Source organism: Sminthopsis crassicaudata, chromosome 4, assembly GCF_048593235.1.
Source record: "Sminthopsis crassicaudata isolate SCR6 chromosome 4, ASM4859323v1, whole genome shotgun sequence".
NCBI classification, from domain to species: Eukaryota; Metazoa; Chordata; class Mammalia; order Dasyuromorphia; family Dasyuridae; genus Sminthopsis; species Sminthopsis crassicaudata.
In genome coordinates, this window is record NC_133620.1 from 396,943,678 (window position 1) to 396,970,943 (window position 27,266).

General features: G+C 35.9%; 1 protein-coding gene across 5 annotated transcripts in view; it reads right to left on the reverse strand.

Moving 5' to 3' along the window:
* Positions 1-19,610, reverse strand: part of ADSS2 (adenylosuccinate synthase 2) — a 34,830-nt gene extending 15,220 nt beyond the window's left edge. Inside the window, exons 1-4 of one of the 5 annotated variants that reach the window (XM_074262547.1) lie at positions 19,467-19,610; positions 4,264-4,366; positions 3,202-3,288; positions 1,979-2,029 (exon numbers count right to left, since the gene is read on the reverse strand). In XM_074262547.1, the coding sequence (XP_074118648.1) occupies positions 1,979-2,029; positions 3,202-3,288; positions 4,264-4,366; positions 19,467-19,580 (355 nt within the window). In that variant the 5' untranslated portion in view covers positions 19,581-19,610. Of the gene's footprint in view, positions 1-1,978; positions 2,030-3,201; positions 3,289-4,263; positions 4,367-17,713; positions 18,196-19,466 lie in introns of those variants that run through there. The other 4 variants (XM_074262543.1, XM_074262545.1, XM_074262546.1 and 1 more) reach the window with 4 other exon arrangements.
* Positions 19,611-27,266: the final 7,656 nt, after the last annotated feature.

The window sequence follows — 27,266 nt, forward strand, 5'->3', positions numbered from 1 at the left end:
ATTATTTCGAAAGGAAAACAAGCATATTAACTATTAGTGTGACCTTCAAACCCCCAAAATTATTTAGCTAGCTTTTAATTTCAAATGCAATTTTAAAGCTATAATTGACACTAAAACAATGATAAAAAGTTATCAGGCATTAATGTAAGGTATCAAGTAAAATGACTTTTCTCTAAAGTAATATAGTCCACTGTAATCTATTACCAAAGAAGGCAATCTTTATTCTAGAATATTTTCTACGTACCCACTCTGTAAGTAGGCAACAGATGTATATATAAAGGTAAAGGAAATACAAAAGATACAGTCCCTAATAAGAACAAGCCAATAGTCAAAAATTACTTCAAATTATAGGTTCTAGACAAGAAAATTATCTATCTCTATACCAATTGTAAGCCAGAAGGACCTGTGTTCAGGTCCATCTGACATGCTATGTGACCCAAGCAAGTAGCTTCAGCCCTCAATCAATCAAGAAACGCTATAAAATTAAGAAAGTGCTAACATGTATTTGAAGGGAAGAATTCCTCCCTCAGGTTTCCTTTACAAATGAAATCAAAGCTCTCTCTCCCCAAATCAGTCTTTATTTACTTGCTCCGGTAAAGGAGAGTAGAAAAAAAAAAAATTTAAGAATTTTTAAAGAATTCTTTAATTAAAAATTTTTTAAAAATTTAAAAATTTTTAAAAATTGCCTTAAGAATTCTTAAGGCAAATAAAATCACCTAGTTAAATTCTTGGTTATATCTAATTTATAGACTCTGAGCTCTTTAGAAATGTAATTAATAAATTTATCATTGATGGCTGATATTGCTGTGAAGCAAACAGTATTATATTGGAAATTTCAGTAAATTCTCCCCCAGTATTGTCTTGGGTGAATTGATTTGGCTCAATAATTCACAATGGTAAGCAATTGCTTATTATTATTAAAATTATTAATTAAAATTATTAAAATGTCTTTCAATTCAAATAAAAGTTAATGGGGTTTTAAAAACCCTTCCAATTTTGAAGGAGCTTCAAGTATACCTGTTTTACTAAATTATATTTGACCTCTTTTATACATTAACACCCTGGTTAGAAAAACAATCTTGCTTAGAGTAGCTAATCTATTTCAAAAAGGGTAGATGGGAAGAAAGGGAGGAACCAGAAATAATAACTTAAAACTATAAGCGGTTCTTTATCTAAACAAAATATCAGCATTTGATTATCCAGTTATTTTTTTTTTATTATGTCCATGCTTTAGCTTTTGTTTCAGTTTATCAAGTCTAAATTTGCATCTCTCAGAAACATACTTCCTGCTTTTGCCTTCTGTGATAAAACAGAAGCAATCTAACACATTGCTTCTGGCATGAAAATTATTGAATTTGAAATTTTATTATATTTTTAATATATTATGTATATTACTTTTATGTATTTATATAATTTATATATACATATATAAATTAATATATAGGTAAATACATATTATATAATTTATATATATTAATATATAGGTAAATATATATAATATATATTATATATAATTTATATTTATATTTTATTTATTTATATTACATATTATTTTATATATTCAGCAAAAAAAAAAAAAAAAATTCAGCTGAGATTAATGTGACATAAGTGTCTTTCATGACTTTCTCAAATGATCTTCCACCACTTCAGGAGTAGCAGCAAAATTATTAGATGATAGAGGTTACCCAGAATTGATATTACAGGTGCCAGACAGGATATATCAAGTGTTTCTATGGAGATGATACAAAAGTACCTCTGATAAGCATCAAATTGTGTGGAAGACCCCTAAAATGTTTTGAAAAAGGTTCTCTTAAGCTAATCTAAAGCTGTTACTATAATAACCCCAATAGTCCACAATATTTTAAATTTACTTCAGTTCTTATCAAATGATCAAATTTCACATTAAGATTTCTATTCTTTTAAAAGATGGATTATTAAGCAACATAAACAAAATAAAATGCAATAATGCTCCTCTTACCAATATGAGCTCTGTCAGAAATTATAAGCCTTTTTTCCCAACCTTCAAGACCTAGACAAAAAAGCAAGGAAAAAGGTCAGACTTACATCAAATAATTTTACAATTTTAATTATAATTTATTTATATTTAAAATATAAATATTAAATAGTATATTTGATATATATTTAATAACAAGTATTTATATAATTTAATTAAAATTTTTATAATAATTCTTGAATTCCCAATGAAATATGGAATGATTATGTAATTAATGAATATTAGTGCTCACCTAGATCAGTTTTATTTTATAGATAAGGAAAGTAAGATTTGAAAGTAAGCCCAAATCTCTTCTCTAGCAAGTTGCATCAGAAAATAGACATGAACTATCAAGATAGATAATCTTGTGTATTCTTTTAAAAAATGTCTCTTTTCTCAAAAAGGTCCTTAAAGAAGTTATTCTAAAGGATGGCTGACTTTTAAATATTGCAAATTTATATTTACACAAATTAAATAGTAAAGGTCCTGTTGTCTCTCAATTGTAATCCTTCTCTGGGAGGAGGTTTCTTTTTTCTGTAAATCTTTCTCTGCCCTCTTCTTCCCCTCCAAAAGTATGGGATTGCTGGACTTGAGAATCCATAGGAAATCTTCTCCTTGACCCAATCCAGAACTGCTCCTGCAGGACGCAGTCCCGACTCTGGCCCAGACTTAACTAAGACTCCAGGCTCAATGTTGCTTCTTTTATCCTCCTAGAGAATGGGCGTGGGATAACTCAGGTGCTTGTGGGAAAAATACTTCAACCAATGAACTTGCTCCTTTTAAAGGTTGTGTAAAATCCTTTTCATAGTAAACTCCTCCTCAGAAGTTCAAAGGGGTAAAATCCCCTTAAAGGCCGGAACCAAAAGGTGTGAACTAGAGAATTGTTAAGTACCAATTTAGCACTTAGTAAGCTTCCAATCCAACAGGTATTTAAAGTACTGTGCTAAGTAATAGGGATACAAAAACTACCCTCAAGGAGCCTTATATTCTAAGTAATTGAGAGTTATGGTTGGGGAAGACAGACAACATAATTTTTTAAAAAGAACTACTAAGAAGGGACAATCAGAAAAGGTGTTCTCTATAAGTTAGGGTTTGCTCAGGTCTTAAAACTATATCCAAGGGGCTTATGTGCTATTGGGGAAGACCAACTAGTTAAACAATAACTGTCAAAAGAATACAAATAAAACTCAAAATTCTTAATTTCTTACCTTTTCCCTTTTGCACATTTTTCTCTGCTTCTTCAAATAATCCTGGTAGATGAATTACCACACCATTTCCTGAAATAACAAAAACATCTAAACTACAACTCAATCTCAGATGAATTTTTAAAAAACTGATTAACTATGATAGTGGAATGAGTTATATGTTAGTCAATTCTGGTTATAAATCTACATATACTTCTCATAAATTACCAATTTTCAAACAACTAGAATATACTTAAATACACTTAAAGCTTAAAGATACTTTATCCTAAAAAAGAATTAACTTAATACTTCCCTTTCCACCAAAATCTGGAGGGGGGGGGGGAATGGTGAATTTTCAGGAAGACTGAAGGAGCAAGGTTAAGGCTCAGTAGAATATGGTTTAGGCAAATTAATTTGAGTCTAATGGCCTTGATCTCAGAATGTCATAAAAAGGTAGGAAACAATACCAAGAGGAGAGGTGGGAAGAAAGTTAAAAGAATTCAAAATTAGACCATGGCAAAGGAAAAATAATCTCATGACAGAGTAAAGTTATAACAAGCAAGCAAAAATTAGTTACCTTTACTTCCTAAATTTCAAATTCCATTCAAAGAAGACCCTCTAACAAAAGTTTCTCTTCCACCACTCTTTCTTCACCACCCTCCTCCCTTTCCCCAACCAGAACCTTCAGCACAAATTCTATCTTAAACAGAGGGGGGGGTGGGGGGGGTTGAGGGGGAGAGAAAAAAAAAAAAGATGAAGTAACCTTTGAACAGTCACTTAATTTAAATTGAATCAAAATTTTCTTTTATCTTGGGGGGGAAAAGACCTAATACTTTTGGGTCCCCACATCCTTTTTTATGTCCTAAGGAAGAATATAGGACTATAATTAATTACAAAAAGCATTCTAAAGATACTATTCATGGTCTTTATGAAAATAAAACTAAGGAGCAAAACTAGATCTTGATTTAATGATCAGTACCATGATCAAATTCCACAAGAGATCAAAAAACAAGTATGGAACCATTTTTCTGAACATTAAAATAGATAATTAACTATCCAATTATTAGGATAACACAACATATTTACCAATGAACGCAGTGACATTTGGATTGATGATCCCACTTGGTAGGAGATGAAAATCATATTCCACAGAATCCACAACAACTGTATGGCCAGCATTGTTTCCTCCCTGAAATAGATGTTTTAATAGGAATTATTTTACTGATCCTTTGAAAATCTGTATAATTAAATAAGACATTTCCCAAATACCCAATATCCCACTTCCTACAAAATAGATTAAATCAAAATCCCCTTATAGAGAAATTACAATTGATAACATGCTATTTTCCATTTTTGATGCTTGTTATTAACAGAAAGGATGCAAAAATTAACAATTCAGAATCATTATATCTCCAATGTAGCTAACTTGGTTTTCATATTTTTTTTAGAGTTTTCTTTATGTTTTTGTATATATTGTGTTAAAATTGCTGTCTTTACTCTTTAACACAGTATTTTCTTTGTGTCTCTGAACTTTTCATATTGAATGAATTCAAAACAATATGGGATGAAACAAGGGTACCTATTATCATCATTATCATTCAACATTGTACTATTAATGTTGGCTTTAGCACACACAAAAAAAGAAATTAGAATAGGCAATGAGGAAATAAAACTACTATTCTTTCCAGATGATATCATAATATACTTAGAGAATGCTAGAGAATCATCCAAAAATCAACTGGAAACAATGTACAGCTTTAGCAAAGTTGTAGGATATAAAATAAATCCACACATATCATCAGCATTTCTATATATTACTGACAAAGCCCATTAGCAAGAGAGAAAATTCCACTTGAAATTACTGTAGACAAAATAAAATACTTGCAGATCTGACTGTCTGAAGTACAAACACTTCCAGGTTAACACCCCAGAAACCTTTCAAGCTAGCTAGGTGTAGCTGAAGCCTCAGCAGGAACCACAGAGACTCACTTCTCAAGACTGTGTAGTCTCTGAGTGCAAAAAGACTGAGCAAACTTCAACTGATTGGGAAGGACTGAGCCCAGCTCTGCTGCTGAGATATAGCGCTGGGTCAGAAGAAACCAGTACCTGATGGGTACAGAAGAAGAGTGGCAAGAGCACTGCTGTCTGTGGGCATTTGAAGGAAGGAAGGTGGAGCTCTTGGTTTGGGGTTCCCAGTCAGAGTAGAGAGTAGAGAGAGTAGAGAGCTAAAGGGAGGTTTGAGGTTTCAACCCCCCCACCCCACAATTAGAGGTATTCACATTTAATACATCTTATTAAGGGGGGAAAAAAAGAACCACCATTGAAACATATGGTATGTTTCATCTTTAGGGGAGAACACTTTACAAGGGGGAGGGAGGAGGGGAAGCAGTTTTTACCCGAAGAGAAATGTGAAATTTATAGAAGAAAAAAGACAAAAATTGAAAACCGACCAAGAAAAACAAGCTTATTAAAAAAAGTTAACCAAACTAGAAAGAGGTACAGCATCTCAAAGATGAAAATAATGCTTTGAAATTTAGATTTGGACAAGGGAAGCCAATCAGGCAATGAGAGACCTAGACAGTAAAAAACAGATTATAAAGAATGAGAAAATAGAACATAATGTAAAGTATTTTATATGAAAAACAGATCTGGAGAACAGTTCAAGAAAAAATATAAGACTGCCAGAAACTTCTGACCAAAAAAGAGAACCATGGATATAACATAGGAAACAATCCAAGAAAATCATATTGAAGTGATAGAACATGAGAGAAATGTAGAAAACGGAAATCACCAATCAAAGAGATCCTATGTGGAAAACAAAGGAATATAATTGCCAATCCCCTATTACAAACCCCCAGATCAAAGAAACAAAAAACAATTCAAATATGCTGGAACTACAATTAGAATTGCACAGGACTTAACAGCTATAATAAAAGACCACAAGTCCTGGAGTCATATCTACCAACAAGCATAAGAATCAGATCTTTGGCCAAAAATATCACATCCAGCAAAATTATAATCCTGAATGAGGAAAAAAAAAAAAAAAAATGGACATTCAACAAACCTGCAGATTTTCAAGACTTTTTATCAACCAAACTGAACTTAAAGAAAAATTTAATACACAACAGCAATATGAAAAATCAATTTTAAGACAAACTGTTTAAAAATGGACAATTTGTTTTTATATATAACATATATGTTATATAAACATATATATACACATACATGAGATACACATCAATAACCAGATGGCTCAAAAAATGTTTTCACCTTAACTTTGGCATTTTTTGTTTAAGTTAAGGTGAAAATAACAATCATTTTATACAAATGAGATACAGAGAAAAAATAAACAGAGGCATTAGACAGGGAAGGAGGGCTTGTAATTCTGAAAACCTACTCACATCGGGAATGAATTCAATAGGTAACACTACCTATATACTATCAATATATAGTACCTTCTAAAATCTATAAATAAGGAGGGAGGAATAGGTGGATGGGGAAGCAAAACATGAGGGAAGAAAACAAAGGAGGTTCCTAGGGTGGGGAAAGGTTAAGTAATAGTAAGGCAAGTTATGGAGCAGAATTGAACAGCAAGGACCTAGGGTGGGTGTAGATGTGAGTGTATGAGTCTACATGTATACATAAATATTATCTTTTCTTAAATGTAGCTTGCTTGGTAGTGGTGGGGGAAGGAATAAAGAGAGGTGGGGGGGAGGAGAGAAAGTAAATAAGGTGAGCAGCAGAGAAACAGAACAATTTATTAAAAAATAGAAAAAGGTCATGCATGAATATAATTTCTTCTACTAATTATATAATTACGTATTTTGAATCCTCCCTGATGTTCTGTAGGGCACATGATAATGTTCTTTTTCATTTTGCTTTATTGTTTTATATTTCTTTTGTTTTCCTTTTCTGTTTTTTCAAAGGAAAAAAAAGAAAAATTGGAAAGGAGGAAATAAGGGAAATACTTTATCACTTTTGGGAGCTTTAATCCATTAGGATAGGTGAATTAAATAATATTAAACATGGAGTAACTTCTTGCACACTTCCAAAGGCTTTTCCAAAATAGCTGGACTATAGCTCTACCAATGTCAAATTAATGTGCCTGATCTTGCCAGAGTATTTAACATTACTTTTTTTCCATCTTTGCTCATTTGAGGGGAATAAAGGTATTTTAATGAGCATTTTTTTTCTTAGTGATTTCTATTTTTTTTGGATAGCTATTCATATTCTTTCAACAATTAAAAATTAATGACAGATACTATTAAAATCTTCTGTCCTCTTGGGAGTTAGTTTTTTGAACCACAGCAAAGTTATGAAAGGTATATAATTCATATTTATAAAACCTCCCTCTACCTGTCTTTAAAAAAGAAAAATCCTATTCCCAACTATTTATTAGCATATAGACCTTTCCAGGCTTCTTATTTCCCTACATGTACTCAGCCATCAAATGATACTGGCCTCCTTGTTCCTTCCACACTGCTTCTGAGCCTTTTCACTTGCCTGTCTTCATGCCTGGAATTCTCTTCTTTCTTCTGTCTTCTAGTGAACCTAGCTTCTTTCAAATTTCAAGTAAATTCCCTTCTTTAAGAAGCTTTTCCTAGTCCTATTTAATCCTACAGCAGTTCCTCTGAGATTTTCCTCAATTTATAACATATGATTTACATATAACTCCCTTTGGAGGTTCTCACCCACTATATCTTGAACTCCTTGAAAAGAAGGAATAGTTCTGCATTTCTTTATATCCCTAGCCGTTAATAGAGTTCCATCACATAGAAGGTACCTAATATGAAGTCTCCAAGGATCCAAGGACATGAAATCTTAGATCACCTTGTTCAACATGGAGAACCAAAAAAATCCTACTACAAAATCCAGCAAGTGATCTCTAGCCTGTGCTGAAAATTTTTTTTAAAAGGAATTCCATTATCCCATGAAGGATTCAATTCCATGTATGGATAATTCTAATTGTTAGTTTTTCTTTAACAAAAGCCTAAATTTGCCTTTCTGAAACATCCCCACCGCTCCTAGTTTTGCACTCTTTCGGTAAAAACAATACTCATCTATATAGTGCAATATAGAAGCACTTGTAGAAAGCCCATCTGGTCCCTGAAAGCCTTCTTTTCCCTAACCTAAACATCTCTATTCCTTTATCCAATCCTAATATAGCACAGTTTAGCTTTTGCTCAATACCGATTATTCTCTCCCTATTTGTCTATCTGAAAAATAACATGACCTCACCAGAGTAAAGAAGGAAAGGTATTATTTTGGCTGTTGGGTTAGCTGTAGTGTCTTTTCTTTTCTTTTTTTTTTTTTTTTTGCTGAAGCAATTGGGGTCAAGTGACTTGTCCAGGGTCACAGAGCTAGGAAATATTGTCTGAGATCATATTTGAACTCACTGGAACTCACAGGGGGCAACTATGGGGACCAAATGTGGCTCACCACACAGTATTTTCACCTTTTTTGTTGTTTTATTCTCTCATTTTTTCCCCCTCTGATCTGATTTTTCTTTTGCAGCATAAGTATAAAGGACTTCTGAATGTCCTTTGAATGAATTTTATATTTGCTCCTGAAGACAACTAGAGGCTATCATTTCTTACTATAGTAATATTCTACTGTATTCATATACCACAACTTTTCCATTCCTCCCCCCCAGTTTACTACCCCAAAAAAGGTCTATTATTAATATTCTGGTACACATGAAATCTGTTTTCTGGTATTCTGGGATATCCAGCATATTTTCTGGATCAAAAGAATGCCAAATTACTTTTCAGAATGGCTGGACTAATTCACATATCCACTTCTTTGTGGTATTTCACACTGCTGACCACTTCCTTCCTCATTCTTCTATGGCTCTAAACTCTTTTTCTGAACTCCATCTTTCTCTTATTGTATTTCCCCTAAAACTCTTCAGGATCCTTCTGAAGGAAATTTTTTTTAAGTTTACATATTCAAAAACCACCCAACTTAAAATTTTCAAACTATCTCAATCCTCTAAATCTGTTCCTCCTCAGGACTTTGTGAATAGAGCCACTGATTCTCCTGGTCATCAAGATCCAAAATAATTTACACTTCCATTCTTCTCTACAATTTTCTTCTTCCCTCACTCTTTTTTCCTTCCTTCTTTCTCCCCCTCCTCTCCTTCTGTTCCATTCTCATTGCAATCATCAGTTCCTGGTAAGTTCTTGCTCAGGACTACATTAGGATAGGTAGACAGTGCAGTGGCTAGTGAGTGGCACCATGGGCTTGCAACCAGGAAGTTATGAGTTCAAATCAGCTTCAGACACTAGCTATCCACTCCAGTATCTTTTATCAAAAAAAAAAAATCCTTGCACAAAAAAGTCCCATGATGATGTGGGGTCTGACAACTGAATGACTCAACAAGAAGACTACATTAACAGATTACATATCGGGGCAGCTAGGTGGTGCAGTGGATAGAGCACCAGCCCTGAATTCAGGAGGACCCAAGTTCAAATCACTTACCCCCAGCCTCATGAAAAAAAAAAGAGATTACATGTCTTCTTCAGTCTCCCTCCCCTACAATTTTCTAAATGTACAATTCTTAAATGATAAAAATGATTTAAAAAAAAAAAAATAGATTCTTCATTTTGACCTAAGGAAAATACATAGATCCATAAAGGGGACATCCAAGGCCTCTTTAAAATGGATTAAACCTACTTTTTCTAACTTTTCATATTATTCCATGCTTTGTTAAAAAACTTCCAAGCTTCCCCACTTCTTCAACACATTAACTTCCTTAACAATCCTCCCCCCAAATTCTTTCTTTTTCCCCTGAGGCTGGGATTAAGTGACTTGTCCAGGGTCACACAGCTAGGAAGTGTTAAGTGTCTGAGGTCAAATTTGAACTCGGGTCCTCCTGAATTCAAGGCTGGTGCTCTATCCACTGAGCCCCCCCCTAATTTTTTACTGCTGAAATTCTACTTTCTTCAAAACCAACTGCCAGTGCTTGCTTTTTCTGGTTAAATACAATGGTGCCTTTGCTTGAAAGGGCTTCTCTTCCCCTACTGTGAATTCTCACAGTACTTTGAAATTTGCCAGTAACTCATTTAGCACCTATTTTGTATAAGTTATTTGCTTTTCTAAGATCAAGGAATATTTTACAACATCCTTGTGGGAAGAACTAGTCATATTTATCTTTATATCCTCCACAAGCCTCCTCAAAGGCACTGTTGTCCTGTATCCACTCATGTGGACTTTTCTCTCAAACACCTATTTACCACATTCCAATGTCCTACGCAGGGCATACTGTCAACATGCTAAATAGGGGTCTTCCTTTTATTTCTTCATAATGCCTACTATACATAAGCAAAGCAAAGCACAGCCATTTGCTGCCTTTTTTTTTTAATCTCCAATTTTAGTGTCATACAGGAAATGAGATGATATCATTTGAAATTTTTGAATCACTTATCCTTCAAAGGTCATCTTAAGGACCATGTGTCAGCATAATAAAATCATCTTGATCTATATCTTGCCATTGGACCCAGATGGCTCTGGAGGGGAAAGTAAGGGAGCCCTCCCTTACTGAAATCCAATTCACTTGCATGTCATGGCATCACTTCACTGATGTCGTAGTCCTCTTTCAGGACAACTTACACAACAAACTTTTCTGATCCTTCTCAGTTCTTAGTGCATTCCCTTGTAAAAAATTCCTTGCCTATATTTCTAAATATCTAGGTTGTCCCCTCAGATAGGCTGTAAACTCATAGGGGGCAAGAACTAATTGCCGTTTATCTTTACATTCTTTACATTTATTTACATGTAAAATATTACTCTTTGAACCACCCTAAGCCTTAAGTGGAAAATTTAATAACATAATATATCAAGAAATAAAACTAATTTCAAGTGTATGATCTATGATTCTGAATTAAATTCACTTAACTTGTCTCAAGGCCACTACAATACAGGGTCACTAAATTTAAGTGGACGAGTAACCAAATATTACTAACATTAGACAACATCCTAGTCAAATAATACAAAAACATTTTAAAGCCAATTTTCTGCCCAAGATACTAGTATACAGAAGGGGAAACTAAAGGAAATAGCAACTTTGCTTGAGTCTGTGCAATACAGATCCAAACAACAACAACAAAAAAGAAAAACACCTGAAAATATGAACAAGGGGGGGAAGCACTAAATACAATATTGAATCAAATTTTAAAATGTAAAATATCCCATTATTTTCTTGTTCTGTAAGGGTTTTAATTCATCCAGATAGATTTTTACCTAACTTGCTAAGAGTTGATACAAGTATTAAACACAATCTAGAATCTTAATTACTCTCATGCATAGTAAATACCTCTTATGCTTTCACAAAATGCTATGCACAAGAAAAATCTGACTTTTCCCTTAATTATTAGCCTCTCCACCTTTTCTCAACTGTCTGCTGTCCTGCAAACAATGCAATATATCCAAAATAGTTCTCACAAAGCAGCTCTCTAAACTTCATTTTCTGTTGAGAAGACATGTTCATGTATTCAAGTTCACAAACTTAAAAATCCTCCTTTATCAGTTGTCAAGTTTGGTTGATTCTACTACACTTTCATCTTTACCCTGTTTTCTCCATTCATAGCCACTTATTTGGTTCAGATTCTCAGCTGCCTTCTTACCAAATCCAAGTATAAAAATGTTACTCTCCCCTTGAAGACCTCCAAGGTCTGGAAACACATCACCTCTTGTGAAAGCTCATTTCATGGACAATTATTAGGAAACTTTCCCTAATATCAAACTAAAATTGTTTTAGTCACAATTCCTATTTAACCTTCTAGAATGAAACAGAGAAGCCTATTCTCTCTTCCAAATAACAGCCCTTTAAATACTTGGAGACTTGGATCAATTGTCATTTGTGTCCCCAGCAAAACATGCCCAATTCCTTCAACTGAGTCTCATATGATATGCCTAACCATGCTGGTTGCCTTTCTCTGGATACCCTCCAGCTTATCAAAGTGCTCTGGAATCAAGGAGTGCCAACAAATGAACACAATACCCAGATGAGGTCTGATGAGGGGAAAGTACAACAGGACAATCACCTTCCTTTCTGTTCCCTGAAGCTATACTTCTCTAGAAGCAACTTATTAATTGCCTTCTTAGGTAAATACTTACCACTTTACTTCACATTCTGAGTTACCTGCTACCCACTGAAACTTCCAGGAAACTTCCAGGTCTTTTTCAAATAAACTATCTAATCCCACTCCCCCAACTTCTGTATAAATTGGTTTTGAGTTTTGTACCTGTCAAGACTTTACAAAAATTTCTCTCATTGAATTTCATTTTACTGGATGCAGCTCAATCTCTAGCCTGTGGATTTCTTTTTGAATTCTGACATTCCTCAGAGCTTTGTGTCATATGAAAATTTAATGAGTTATCTATGGCCTTCTGAAAACTCTCAAAAAAAAAAAAATCAATCATCAAGTTCTTATTAACAAATAAATGCTGAGGACAAATACAGAGAACAAAAAGCCTATTTTTAAAAATCTTACAATCTAACATGCAAGGCAAAGAAAAAACACTATATAAATGTGACAATTATATGTAAACACGAAATAGTTCAAGATAATCTGAAAAAGGTGTTAACAAATTGATCAGGAAAAGCTTCACAAAGGTAATTGAATCTTGAATGAATAGAGATACTTGGAGGTAAAGATGAGGAGTGAAGGGCAAATGGAGTGTAAGGACCAAAGAATAACAAAGAGGCCAGATGACATTCACAGTTTGAGGCAAAAGCACTAGAAAGGTAAGAAAGGGCCAGGTTATGGAGGACTTTAAAAGATAAAGAATACCATTGATTGAATGGAAAAGGGGAGGAAATAAGGGGAAATTTGTGCTGAATGGAAGATGAACTGAATTAAAGTGGGGAGAGACTTGAGACAGAGAAACCAACTATCCAGCTACTGCAAATGTCCAGAAGGTCTATATTAGGTTAGTAGCAGTGTCCAGAAAGCAAGGTAAGAGACACCACCACAAGCCACAGTGAGGCAGAGAGGGAGGTGAAAGTGAGTGGCATTTCTACAGCATTTCAAACTACTTTATAAATTTATCTTATAACAATCCTGGGAAATAAATGCCTCATTTTACAGGAAATGAGGAAGCTGAAGCAAGAAGTTAAATCACCTGCCGAGTAATTCAGATAATCAGTGAGGCAGTACTGAATTTAGGACTTCCCAAGAGTCCAAATTCAAAGCCATATCTACCCACTGCCACACCTAGCTGTCAGAAAAATTCAAGCCTGGATGACTGGATGATTAGGAAAAGTGGTGGTAGCCCAATAGTAAGAGAAGGTAACAGTAAGGGTCAGGAAGAAGAGAGGGGTTTGGAGGAAAAGAGTTTTACTTTGGACACATTAAGAGGTGGAAAGAGAAGTTGTAAAGACTTTTAAAATTAAGGAATAGATGTTATATTTTATTCTAGAGGCAACAGAAATTAGAATTTGACTATAAAGAAATGATGCAGTCAGATGCAAACTAATGGAAAACTTATCTAGCAGCTGAATTGTCCATAAAACCAGTTCTGGAAAAGAGTTATTAATTCATATTTCTTTGTCTTCTCCAAAAGTCTTATCAAAAGTTTTACAAAACTTTTAACATATCATCAGTATGTCCCTTATCTACTTGTTAAATAATCCTGTCAAAACAGGAGAGCAAGATTTATTCTTTTTTTTCATATTTACCTGCTGAGATGTTGGTTCTACCACTATCTCTTCAATGCTCTATTCTAGAACTTTTCCAACAACCAAACTCAATGGCAATTTTCAGACTGATATTCCTCTTCCTCTTAAAATTATAGTTGTCCTTTCTTAAATCTTATGGCATTTGTCATTTTCTTCAATCTTTCAAATATATTAAATATTTATTAGGTAATGACATTTTCCAATTTTTTCAGTACTCAAGTTCACCAAGGTAGCAAAGACAACTACAATAGCCTCCTAACAGGTCCAAATTCTAAACTTCCAAAATATCCCCTCCCTAATCCATAGTTCATACAGTTAACAAGTGCTCACCAACACCCCTAACGCAAAATATAAAGTCCTCTGAAAAGCATTTTTAAGTTCTTCATAATATGACTCCTATGCAGGTTTGATTCAAACAAGCATTTAAGTGTTCACCATGTGGCTGGCACCATACTAAAGCAGGATGATACAAAAGAAAGCAAACAAAAAAAAAAGTTCCTATTTTCAAGAAGCTCACATTTTAACAGAAGAGACAAAATTAACTATATACATAAAACATACAATGTTTTACATCATATAAAACAAGGAAGGTATACTGAGGAGAAAGAACTAGCCAGTAGGGATTAACAGAAAAGGGCCTCCAGATGATATGTAGAGTTGAGTCTTAAGGGAAGGGAGGAGGCAGAGCATTCCAATTTTGGAGCACAATAAAGCCTTTTAGACAGAATATAGAAGTGGACTTAACAAAATATCACTTAAGAGAGATGCGTGTAAGAAACTGGAGTGGGGAGACTGAGTCATAAAGACCTATGAAACTTGATAACAGAATGAACATGTAAAGTGAGGTAAAATGAGGTAAATGCAAGCACTGATGGTTAAGGAGATGTTCTCCACAGAAATAGGAAAGTTGGAGAGGGAGATGGTGAATTCTATTTCAAAAATTTGATTTTATGATGCCTATACATCCAACTTGCTTAAAAGGCAGTTAATTCTCCTGGGAATGAAGAGAAAGATTAAGATAGGATATAGAGAATTATCTGCATAGAGAGGATGGTTGAACTGATAGAAAGCATGTATAGAGAAAGAAAGCTCAAAATAGATCCTGGAGGGACACTTAAGGTTATGTACATGATACAAAGATATAGCAAAGGATACTAGTAAGACACTTAAGACAGGTAGGAGAATCAGAGTAATATAACAAAAACTAAGAGGTAGAAGTGTATGGGAAGAAAATGCTTGATAGTGTTAAAAGTTGCAGAGAAGTGATCAAGAAATTTGATGACCGAGGCATTTAAAATTTCCACATTTACTTCTCAAAGTCCATATCCTATTTCCAAAGCCCTATTCCAGGCTATTTGGTGAGCCTGAAATGCCTTCTCCATACTTCTTATTTCTATCTTCTGGAATCCTTAGTTCTTTTCTATGTGGAGTGCCTTCCACAAAGTATTCCAAAAGTTACAATCTAACTTCTCCCAAAACTGTTTTTTATTTACTTACGGTCATAATATGTTTCTTCCCTACTCTATCCTTTAATAGCAGAAACTGATCTTTTCCCAGTATTTTCAATGTCTAATACAGAACCTTACAAATAAGTGTTTATTCCACTAATTTAATTGTCTCTAAAATGAGGAAAATACTGACTTTGGGAAACTTGGAAAATATTCTACATATTAGACTATAATATTTTCCAATACTTTTAATCTTCACTTTTTATGTATAGAGCTTTACCTTCAAAAAGCTATTAGCCTAGCATCACTTTACAATGCTAAGTATAGGGTAGGATTTGTGTGTGTGTATGTGTGTACGCGCGTGTGTGTGTGCGCGCGCGCGTGCAGAGGATTCATTTATATTTTGGTCAGAAAATATATAATGATGTAATTCTATCGACCATCAAAACTGTAAAAAGAAATGCAACTTTACAGAAGAATAAAGTAAAGCACTTAAGGTAGTAGAATTAAGTCAAGATTAATTTGCTATTTCCCTCTACAATAATTTAAATACCAGTGTTTATCTAACTTGGCAGATTCTTGCTTGCCTTGTCTTTAGGTAAACTTTTCCTAGCCTTTGCTGGCCAAGGAGATACTAATATATTCTACTCCTAGAACTGGCAGGGTGTACCATAAAACAATTCAGATAATGTAAACCATTTCACATACCTTAGAAGCAATATACAACTATGAACTATTCACTAGCATTCAGCTTTCATTTGATGGTTCCCACACCTCCTCCACAACCCCTGGCAATGGGGACCCCTCAATGTGATGGCTATGTGGGAGCGCTTCCTCTTCCCTGATCCACCTCCATTTAAAGAGAGCACTCAGAAAATTCTCATCATTTCCTGGACTTCATCAAACTCCTGAAATCAAATCAAGAAATTCATATTTCCTTAGGATTATTTCTTATTCTGGCAGCATGACTTCATGTCCTCCATCAGGGAAACCTCCCTCCCTGCATTTCTGCTTCTTTTTAGTATTTCCCCAATAGGTAATCAACTTTTTAAGGGCAGGACTGAATTACGCCTTTCCTCTTGTCCCAATGCTCTGTACAGTCTTGGCACAAATGAAGCATGTAATGATTTTGACTCTGCTAGTTCCTGTGGTCAGTTTTAGTTTGATAAGAGAATGGTGAGTTTCACCAAAGAGTTGGAGTTACCAGGGAGTCCTAGTTCAGTCCTAGTCCTAGTTCAACAAATGAAAAAACAGGTCCATCAGGAAGTCTAAGCCACATCTTTTGGTTCCAATAAATTTAGCCCTAGTCTTAAAGTTTCTATTAAGGAAAGAATGACAATGAGAGCGCTAGTAAATGCCTATAAATATCTCCTTTTATCCTCACAAAGTCATGCCCATTGAGGAAACTAAGTTAGAAAGAGGCTAAGTCACCAGTCCAGGATTCAACTGCTACTAAGGGCCAAATGGGAACTCAGGCTTTTCTTCCTACTCCAAATCAGCCCTCAGTGCCCAGCTGCCTGATCAGATAGCCAATACTAAATTCCCAGCAAGTGGCTCGGGCAGAGAAAGCATTTATCAAGGCCCTACAAAACGGAAAGTTCATTAGCCTAGGCCAGGGCAATTTGAAGGGGAAATGCAACAACAAAGTCCCCGGGCTACAGAAGCTGCAGCCTTTAAACAGGCCTAGCACGCTCTGCGCACCTTCAAAGCAAAACACGGAAAGGAACCTAAAGACCACGTGTCTCCGAAGGGAAAGTACATGACCTCCACTCGTTTTCCTCAAGGCATGGGTTCTTTCTTTCCCCGGTTTCCAAACAATTCCTATAAACTAGATTTCACCATAGCAACCTTCTTTACTTTGTGCATCAGAATAAAGATCCCTAGGTTTCGCCAGCATGTCCAAGGGAGCACAACACTGCACAAAAGGGGGTCATTAATAGCCAACTCCAAGTCATTCGGAAAGCCAAACGCACCAGAGGAAAATGCCTAAACGCCACATTAAGGTTTTTATTGTTCCAATTCCCAGGCCGGCAGTACAGTGCCCACCTTGTGATTCTAAGGAGGGGGAAGCAAACACCACGAGGGCTTCGCAAAGATTGCCGGCCCCCGGAAGGACCACGGGGCCTAGACTAGTGCAAGTGCACACCACACGGCCGCCGCCCGCCCCTGGCCGCGCCCAGGCCGGCGCCCACTAGAGGCCTCTGCCCCGCCCGCCCTCAGACCGGCGCCACCTCTTCCAACCTGGGCCCCCAGCCGGACGCTCCCGCGCCCTTTCTCCCGCCATTTCTCCCAGCGGGCGGGCGAGGAGGCGCCGGCGCGGTACTCCTGGGGGCCGCTCTGGAGGCCTTCGGGGAAAAACACTTAGAGCCCCCTTCCTTCCTACTGCCCTCCGGGACCGCGGTCTCACCTGGCAGCGGCAAACGATGTCGGCGTCCTGCGCCAGCAGATCCACCACCTTCCCTTTGCCCTCGTCGCCCCACTGCGCGCCCAACACCACCGTCACTCGGTTCCCTCCCGGCCGAGCCGACGGGCTGCCGCACTCTCCGTTGGGCACCGAGGCCACGGCGGGACCGGTCTCGCCGAGCGACATGGTTGTCGCAGAGGGGCACGCAGGGAAGGCGACACTGGGGGAAGGAAATCGGCTCTCAAGCGGACACCGCACATGCGGAGGGGAAATGAAGCCCGAGGATGGTCCCCGCCCCTCGCCCGGGGCGGCCTCCACCCCACGTCCCGGCCCCGCCCCGCTTCCCTCCTCCTCCCCCTCAACGGGGAGCCATGACTGGCCCAAGCCGGACGGCCAGAAGCCCGAGGAGGGGGGAAGGAGGCGGGGGCAACTGCTGCCTCCACTCGGGACACGGCGCCCTGTCCCGCCTCGCCCTCCTATGATTGTGAGATCGAAGAGCGCAGGGGCGGAGCTTGGAACGCGCTTCGAGATCTTAGCTCCTCCCTCCCCTCCTCCTCCACTTCTTCCTCCTTTTCCTCCCCCTCCCTGCGCAGGCGCATCAGGCTGCACCCGGCTTTCCTGGCTGGAGAAGTGCGGAACGGAAACCTCAACCAACAGTCTACTCGAGGCATGCAATGCATACTGGTCGCACGCTCCATCCAATAGTTGTCGAGTCCCTTCGTGAGGCAGTGGATTCTGGGGACTGTAGTGTCTTCTGTTTGCAGGTGTCACTGTAGGAGAAGTAGCCCTACGTCTCCTGGACGTCTCACACTCCGGTTTCCTTGACATTTCAGCTTTGTTCTCTTGAATATAAGAATGAGTTGAAGAGGATTCCGCCTTTTCCTTCTGATATTAGTCTAAAGGAGTAGTAAAGCCAATCTTCTGAAGGAATAAAGAAACATTGTAGCAGAGAATGGGGGAGGGAAGAAGGATATAAACTCAAGACAGTAACTGTTAGAATAACATTTTAAAAGGGGGAGGAGGCCTTTATAAAGATTTCAAACGGTCTCATTTTACAGCTGAGGAAGCAGGCCGTGAGAAGTGAAAAGATACGCCCAAGATCACAGTATCTCACATGAAGCTTTGTACCTTACAAATATAACTTACATAACATTTATAACAAATACATTTGTAACTTACAAATATAAGCTTTGAATAGCTTTTATTATCTCATTTTACTGATGAGGAAAGCAGGGCTTAGAAGGTCAGCCGATTTGCCTGTGATCTTACTACAATACTCCTTCCACAGCTTGCTGCACTTGCGGGCAACAGCCTTTATAAAGTTCGATATCTCTGGACTTGTCCCCTAATGTTGGGATGGAGGTTCTTTTTAGTAGTGTGCTTAATAAATGCTTCAAGTCTTTTTTGAGAGGATGACTTGAACTAGATTAACATAAAGTACCCTCCTGTGATTCTGAGAACATAATGTATTTTTTTAAATCAGTAAGCAATTTTGGTATTTTTGAAAACGACTGGATCAGTTCACAGTTCTACTCTCTGAATGTATAAGCCACTTTTCCCAATCAACAGTTTTTCCAATTTTGGCAATCTTTGCTAAGTAAATACGTGTCACATATCAACAAGAATTTGTCTTTAGTGACTTTAATGACTAAATGCCTCCAAAAGATGCTAAGGGTTGGAAATACCAAAAAAAAAAAAAAAAACAAAAACAAAAACAAAAAAACCCCAACAACAACAAAGACTAGGTTCCACCTACCCAAAAGAAGATCCAATTCAAATGGAAACGGGGAGGGAGAAAACACACAAATGACTGTGGAATACAAAATATATATAGTGTAAATGAAAGGTTGTTGTAATATGAGAGCCACATGCCAGTGGCTGCTGGAGGTCTGACTCAGACCTGTAGAATGGATCTCTTCGCGTGAGAGGAGGATGATGATACAAGTTGCATTCTCTGACCTCTCCCCTGAGTCAGTTGCGTTTGTCTGACCTCCCTCCTCTTCCGTCTTGCATCCAATTTATTTCATTCCCAATCCACAAGGAACATCTGTGAAAGCTGCTTTGCAACTCTTTCAAGTTTATGACTCATAGCTGTGGAGGTTTTGAGAAAATTGACCTGCCCCTTCACCTAAGCAGGGTCCTTAACAAAAGGTAAGTTCAGAGAGAAGACACTAGCAACTGAGTGAAATGGTACTTAAGTTTTAACTTCATTTCCCTAATTATTATTAAGTTTAAGCATATTTGTAGGTGACAATTTACTTTTTTGGAAATTGTTTCTTTCCTTTGATTATAATATTGGGAATGACTTTTACCTTTTTAGGTTTGTGTCAATTATATGTAGCTTTGAGATGTCAAGATTTTATCAAAAATACTTTGTCAGTTAATTTAATTTGCATTTACTTTGAACAGCAGCATTTTTATTCTTATATAATCTAATTAATCTGTTTTCCTTTTATGGTGTTATCTGTTTGGCAGCTAGTTAACAAATATAACAAATTTATCCCCTATCCTCAAACCACAAGAGAAAATCTTCCATCTTCCTTTAACTTTTTAATGGTCAGATTTTTAGTATATCTAGTTTAAGCCTTAGGCATTTGAAATTTGTTGAGCTTTTTGGTATCAATCACTGACCTAAATATTTTTCACCAAAGTGCTACATTATTTTCCCAATACATTTTGTTAACTGAAGAGTTTTTTTTCCCTTGTTTGATATAGCTTTGTATTTATGGAAGCTAGTACTAGAGTGTTTTATCTATTTCCGGCTATAGCTTGTCTAATCTATTCCACTGAACAAACCTTTCTATTTCTTATGAGTACCTAGTCACTAAAGTTACAAAATTGTTCCTAACATTTGGCCCAGTTATAAGAAGATGGGATTTTTACTGAAAGGAGTTTCCTGACAACAACAAAAACTTAACTGTTAACAAAACATTCATAGCAACACTATGATTGCAAAAAAGATGGAAACACTGTGCCCATTGACTCAAGAATAACCAAAAAACTGAAGTTTCAAAAACAAAAATGGAATATTATTGGCCATGTCATTATGAAAAATTCAAGAAAATATGGAAAGATATGAAGTGATAGGAAAAAAGTGGATGGAACAAAACCTCCCCAAAAATAGAACAATTATAATACATATGGAAAGCACTTTCTAGTGTTATTAATGTCTTTTCTCATGTCATTGAAGATATAACCAGGAATAAATCTGCATAATTTAACAAGGTAAAGAATAATGCCTTATTCAAGAATTGGAATATATTTCTTTATAGTAAGTCCCAATTTATTTTTCCTGCCTCAATCCTCTTCCCTACAAAGTGGATCCAAACTGGATTTTTCTTGCTTGCTCACAATATTTCTAGTCTTGTTCTTATGCCTTTATACGAGCTGGCTTCTATCCCAGAAATATACTTTCTCCTCACCTTCGCCTCAGAGTCCTCTATTTAAGATAGAGATCAAGCTTTTCTGTTTTTCTGGTCCCAACTGTTACTCTCTTCCAAACTATTTTTCATTTAACTATTTTGTATTTATTTGTTTAATATTGTGTACACATATATGTGAACTTGTCTTCAGCATTAAGATATAAACTCCTTGAGAGGATGCATTGTTTCATTCTTTGTACTGTATCTCCTGGGCCTAACAATGTCTAGCATATAGAAAGGTCTTAATAAAGTGTTTGGTTTTAATATGTCTTTGTTGTTGTTGTTGTTGTTGTTGTTGTTTCCAGAGTAGGGGATACTTGTTTTCTTGATGTGTTTCATTTTTTATATTACAAATATTTACAAATTATTCTTTGTGAAACATCTCATTACAAAATAAAAGTAAAACTAATATATGAATTCATCTGAAAATAATGCAACAACAGTTCACCTCTGTTGCTCTCCACTATTCTGTTTTAAAAAGTAAAAAGTAAGATTTCCCTGGTTGTGCCCAGATTACCTAATATGGTAGTCCCCTAAGTCCTCTCTAATGTGGATAAGGAAGCTTCCTTTGAATAGTTACATAGTTTAAGTCTTTAAAACTGGCCAGAATGCGATAGTTTCTTTAAGGCCTGTGCTCTTTTCTACATGCTGTGTCCAGAGGGTAAAAATCTCAGTTCAGTATAGATGTCACAAACTGACACCCTTCTTCTGCTCACCCTTCCTTTTACTCTGGCCTAAAGAAAAAGAATTTGGGTTATTTGGCTTGTTCTGTTTCATCTTTCTCAGTTTCATGTATTGCCTTTTGCGCTGTGTCTGGGAGGTTGAATCATGACAACCTTGGGCTCAGTATTATAGACTGACTAATGTAGCTAGCCAGATGTAAAAAGAAGCCCAAGAAAGCTAAGTACCTAACACTAAAGGCAGAATCAGGATTTTGGGCTGTGTGCTCTGCTGGAACCAATTGAAGCTATCCTCTTCTTCTCCATAGAGACAAAGGTGATACATACTAGGATTGAGGGGGAGCAGGGGAAGAAAAAAATCTTTCCCTCAGTTAAGGGAATATGTTTTTATATTTGTTAGTGTAATTTGAGGTAAATATTACTTTGTAACTTTTAATGGAGGCAGCTAGGTGGCGCAGTGGATAGAGCACCAGCCTTGAATTCAGGATGACCCAAGTTCAAATCTGGTCTCAGACACTTAACACTTCCTAGCTGTGTGTCCTTGGGCAAGTCACTTAACCCCAGCCTCAGGGGGGAAATATATATATCGAGATATATATATATAACTTTTAATGACTAAATTAAACTGAGACACAGGGACCACTCTCTATATTGGGGGAAAAAACCTTCAGTGTGGGATGAGGCCAATGACAGAGAGTATAGACACCATTACCCCCTTAAGGTTATTAAAGAACCCTGAAGGAGGAATGAAATAAAATATATTTTACTTTCAGGTTAATTTAATATTATGAAAGTTAACAGAAATACACATTTTTCCTTGCCAGCCCCATCTTCTTGAAAAGGAAATAAAGAAGGGGAAATTATAACAAATATATAGTAAGTTTTAAAACAAATTTCCTTGATGTTCATATAGCATATTTAGACATATAAATAGATATATGTATGTATCTATATAAGCATATATATATTTTAGATGAATACTATATACAATATATAACTATATGTGAAACTTCCATGATAGTGTGTGTATGTGTGTATGTATGTATGTGTGTGTGTGTGTTTAATTCTGTACTCTCAATCTATCACAACCTTATAATGGATAGTATGTTTCATTATTAGTCTTCTGCAATTGTTGTGCCACAAGTCTCTTTTAATGTCCTGACCCAGTTTCCCTAATTATCTTATTCAGTTACTCTGCTTCAGATTATAACCATTCCCTCTTAATATTTGATAGGATAAAGGTCTTAGACCTTAGGCTATACTTATTCCCTCTTAATGCTTGATGGGATAAAGGTCTTTATCCACTTTAGACATCATTAGAATATCAAGACCTCTCCAGTACCTCCCATTATGTCATCCTAGGTGCCTCCCCCCCCATTAGGTCAGCCCCATCCAGGTACCTCCCCCCTTAAGTCATTGTTCTTGTTACCCAGAAGAGAATGCTGTATGTTCAGGGGTCGATTCTTTGAGACTATAGTTTCGTTCAGCCCTGAGACTAACCATGGATCCATTGGTCCCAGTAAATCTCTTCATTTAATAAATTCTGTTTTGAATACTCTCTAATCTCTGTCTTGCTTAGTTTCTCTGGCATTACACAATCATGAATCATCATTGTATTAATTCTAATTCTTATAGCTTATAAATTTCTTAACAATTTATTTGTACATAAATGTTAACAATAATTCTTACAATATAATTCTGTTTTTATAATGTTGCTATTATATAAATTGCTCTGCTCGTTTCATTATCAGTTTTTGAAATTCTTCAAAATAATTAATTTTTAGAATATTGATATATTAAAAATTGCTCTAGTTCTCCTTCATTCTACATCATTTATATAAATCACTATGATGTGGGTGGTGCTCCCTTTAAGAAACTAATCCTTTCAGATTGATTTATTCCTTTCTAATTCCCAGCCCCTCCTAGATGATGCATTATCAATTCAAGAAGCTAGGACCTTTGATTCACAAATCCTGTCAAAAGCCCCCTTTTGAATTCCAATAGGAGATCCAGGCTCTCACAACTCCCACCCAGATCTGAGCCAATTTGGGACACCACCCACAGGCCCCTTTAGCTAAATCTCTCATTATAAAAGAGTCAAACTGGAGTTCTCTCTTTGCAGAGGTTACTAACATGGCATCCTTACCCCTAGTATGCCAAGAATCTCTGTCCACTGGAATCCTATTCTGGTGCCCTTTTGTCTCTACCTTCACCTTTTACTAACTGGACTTTAACTTTACTTCCAAACCCCATAATAATCCTCCTTTATCAATCTAGGTTTTCGGGTCTGTAAAGTCCTTTACAGGGGACTCTTGTACCACCACTAGACCTCATGTAACTCTGTATCCTTGTGCCAAATCCAAAGGGGTTGCAGGGGAGCTTTATTTGACTGGAACCTGCCACTCGACCTCAATTAAACCTAATTTCATTCTAAACCTCATCAACTACTTCTATCTGAAATCATTGATTTCCTTATTTCTTATAGCACAAAAATACTCCATCATATTTGTATATAACATTCCTCAATCATACTGTCCAGGGAGTATTTTCTACAAGAAAAGAAACTGTTTTAAATATTTTTTGTACAAAAGGATCTTTTCCTCTTCTTATTTTTTTGGGAGGTAGGTATAAACCTAGCAATGATATGACTTAGTCAAAGGGCACACACTGCTTTAACTTGAATATAATTCCAGATTGTTTTCCAGAATGATTATTTGCATTCATACATCTACCAACACTACATTAAAGTACTTCTTTTCCTACATCTTTCCAACATTTATCATTTGTCGGTTTTGGTGTTTTTGAAATCTTGATAGATGTGATAAAATCTCAGAATTGCTTTACTTTTGCAAAACTAATCAGGTAGGAAATTTTCTTGCATGGGAAATGTTGAGAAGGTTTTTACCTTAGCCATCCCTATTTTTCTCTCCCTTCTCTTCTCCCTTCCCCTTCAACCGTGGGAACAGATATTCACCATTAGCAATTCATGGATCTCATTCCAATTGTACATAGAAATAGCAGTATTTTATGATAAAAAAAAAAAAAAAAAAACTATTAGTTATTCTCGGTAATACCATGATAGCAGAAAATTCTAAAAGACTCATGATGAAAAATTCTGTCCACATGTCTGTCTCTTTTTTTTTCTTCCTTCCTTCCTCCTTTTTTCTCTCTTCCTCTTTCTCTCTCCTTTCTTTTTTCTTACTTCCTCCCTTCCTTTTTTCTTCCTCTCTTTTTTTTTAGATTTAGAATTTAGATTTTCTTTTTCTTCCACAAAATTACTAATATGAAAATACATTTTACATGATTATACTTATATAATCTAACAGATTGCTTAACACCTCAAAAAGGGAAAAAGGGAGATGAATAAAATTTGGAATTCAAAAAATTTTTTAAAGGATGTTTAAAATTATTTTGATGTGTAATTTTGGGGAAATAAAATATTATTTAAAAGCAAAAGAAAAACACTTTCTAACATTTCAAATGTTTTGATAATTTATTCAAAAATAAAAAAACAAAACAAAATAAAAACAAGAAAAACAGTGGTTAATTACTACAAATTTACCCATCTCCAGATTATAACTTATTTTATAAGACTTAACTTCATGATATAATTTATTTTTCATAATTATATATAAATATATATATATACCATAAGCAAACTTGTAAGTCTTCCTTTCTTTGTCAAGAAGTGTTTGTAATACAAAGAGAGATTCTATTTTCTCTTTACTTCTTCCTCTGTTAATCTGGGCAAGCCATATTTTTGAAGGTATTCTTCTATTTCATTTAAGTTATCAAATTTATTGGCATAAAATTGGGCAAAGTAACTCCTAATTATTGCTTTAATTTCCTCTTCATTAGTAGCTAGTTCTCCCTTTTCGTTTTTAAGACTAAAAATTTGATTTTCCTCTTTCCTTTTTTTTTTAAATTTAATTTTTATTTTATTTTATAATTATAACTTTTTTTTTTGACAGTACATATGCCTGGGTAATTTTTTACAACATTATCCCTTGCACTTACTTCTATTCAGATATTTTCCCTTCCTCCGCGAGCCCCCTCCCCCAGATGGCAGGCAGTCTTATACATGTTAAATATATTACAGTATATTCTAGATACAATATATGTGTGTAGAACCGAATTTCTTGTTGCACAGGAAGAATTGGATAAAGAAGGTAAAGATAACAGTTTACACTCATTTCCCAGTGTTCCTTTTCTGGATGTAGCTGATTCTGTCCATCATTGATCAATTGGAATTGGATTAGCTCTTCTCTATGTTGAAGATATCCACTTCCATCAGCATATATCCTCATACAGTATCATTGTTGAAGTGTATAATGATCTTCTGGTTCTGCTCGTTTCACTTAGCATCAGTTGATGTAAGTCTCTCCAAGCCTCTCTGTATTCCTCCTGTTGGTCATTTCTTACAGAACAAAAATATTCCATAACATTCATATACCATAATTTACCCAACCATTCTCCAATTGATGGACATCCATTCATCTTCCAGCTTCTAGCCACTATGAAAAGGGCTGCCACAAATATTTTGGCACATATAGGTCCCTTTCTGTTCTTTAGTATTTCCTTGGGATATAAGCCCAGTAGTAGTATGGCTGGGTCAAAGGGTATGCACATTTTGATAACTTTTTGGGCATAATTCCACATTGCTCTCCAGAATGGTTGGATTCTTTCACAACTCCACCAACAATGCATCAGTGTCCCAGTTTTCCCACAGCCCCTCCAACATTCATCGTTATTTGTTCCTGTCATCTTAGCCAATCAGACAGGTGTGTAATGATATCTCAGAGTTGCCTTAATTTGCGTTTCTCTGATCAATAGTGATTTGGAACACTCTTTCATATGAGCGAAAATAGTTTTAATTTCATCATCTAAAAATTGTCTGTTCATATCCTTTGACCATTTATCAATTGGAGAATGGCTTGATTTCTTATAAATTAAAGTCAATTCTCTGTATATTTTGGAGATGAGGCCTTTATCAGAACCTTTAACTGTAAAAATGTTTTCCCAATTTGTTACTTCCCTTCTAATCTTGTTTGCATTAGTTTTATTTGTGCAGAAACTTTTTAATTTGGTGTAATCAAAATTTTCTATTTTGTGATCAATAATGGTCTCTAGTTCTCCCTTGGACACTAACTCCTTCCTCCTCCACAAGTCTGAGAGGTAAACCATCCCATGTTCCTCTAATTTATTTATGATTTCGTTTTTTATGCCTAAATCTTGGACCCATTTTGATCTAATCTTAGTATGTGGTGTTAAATGTGGGTCCATGCCTAGTTTCTGCCATACTAATTTCCAGTTTTCCCAGCAGTTTTTGTCAAATAATGAATTCTTATCCCAAAATTTGGGATCTTTGGGTTTGTCAAACACTAGATTGCTATTTTTATTCACTATCTTGCCCTGTTTACATAACCTATGCCACTGATCAACTAGTCTATTTCT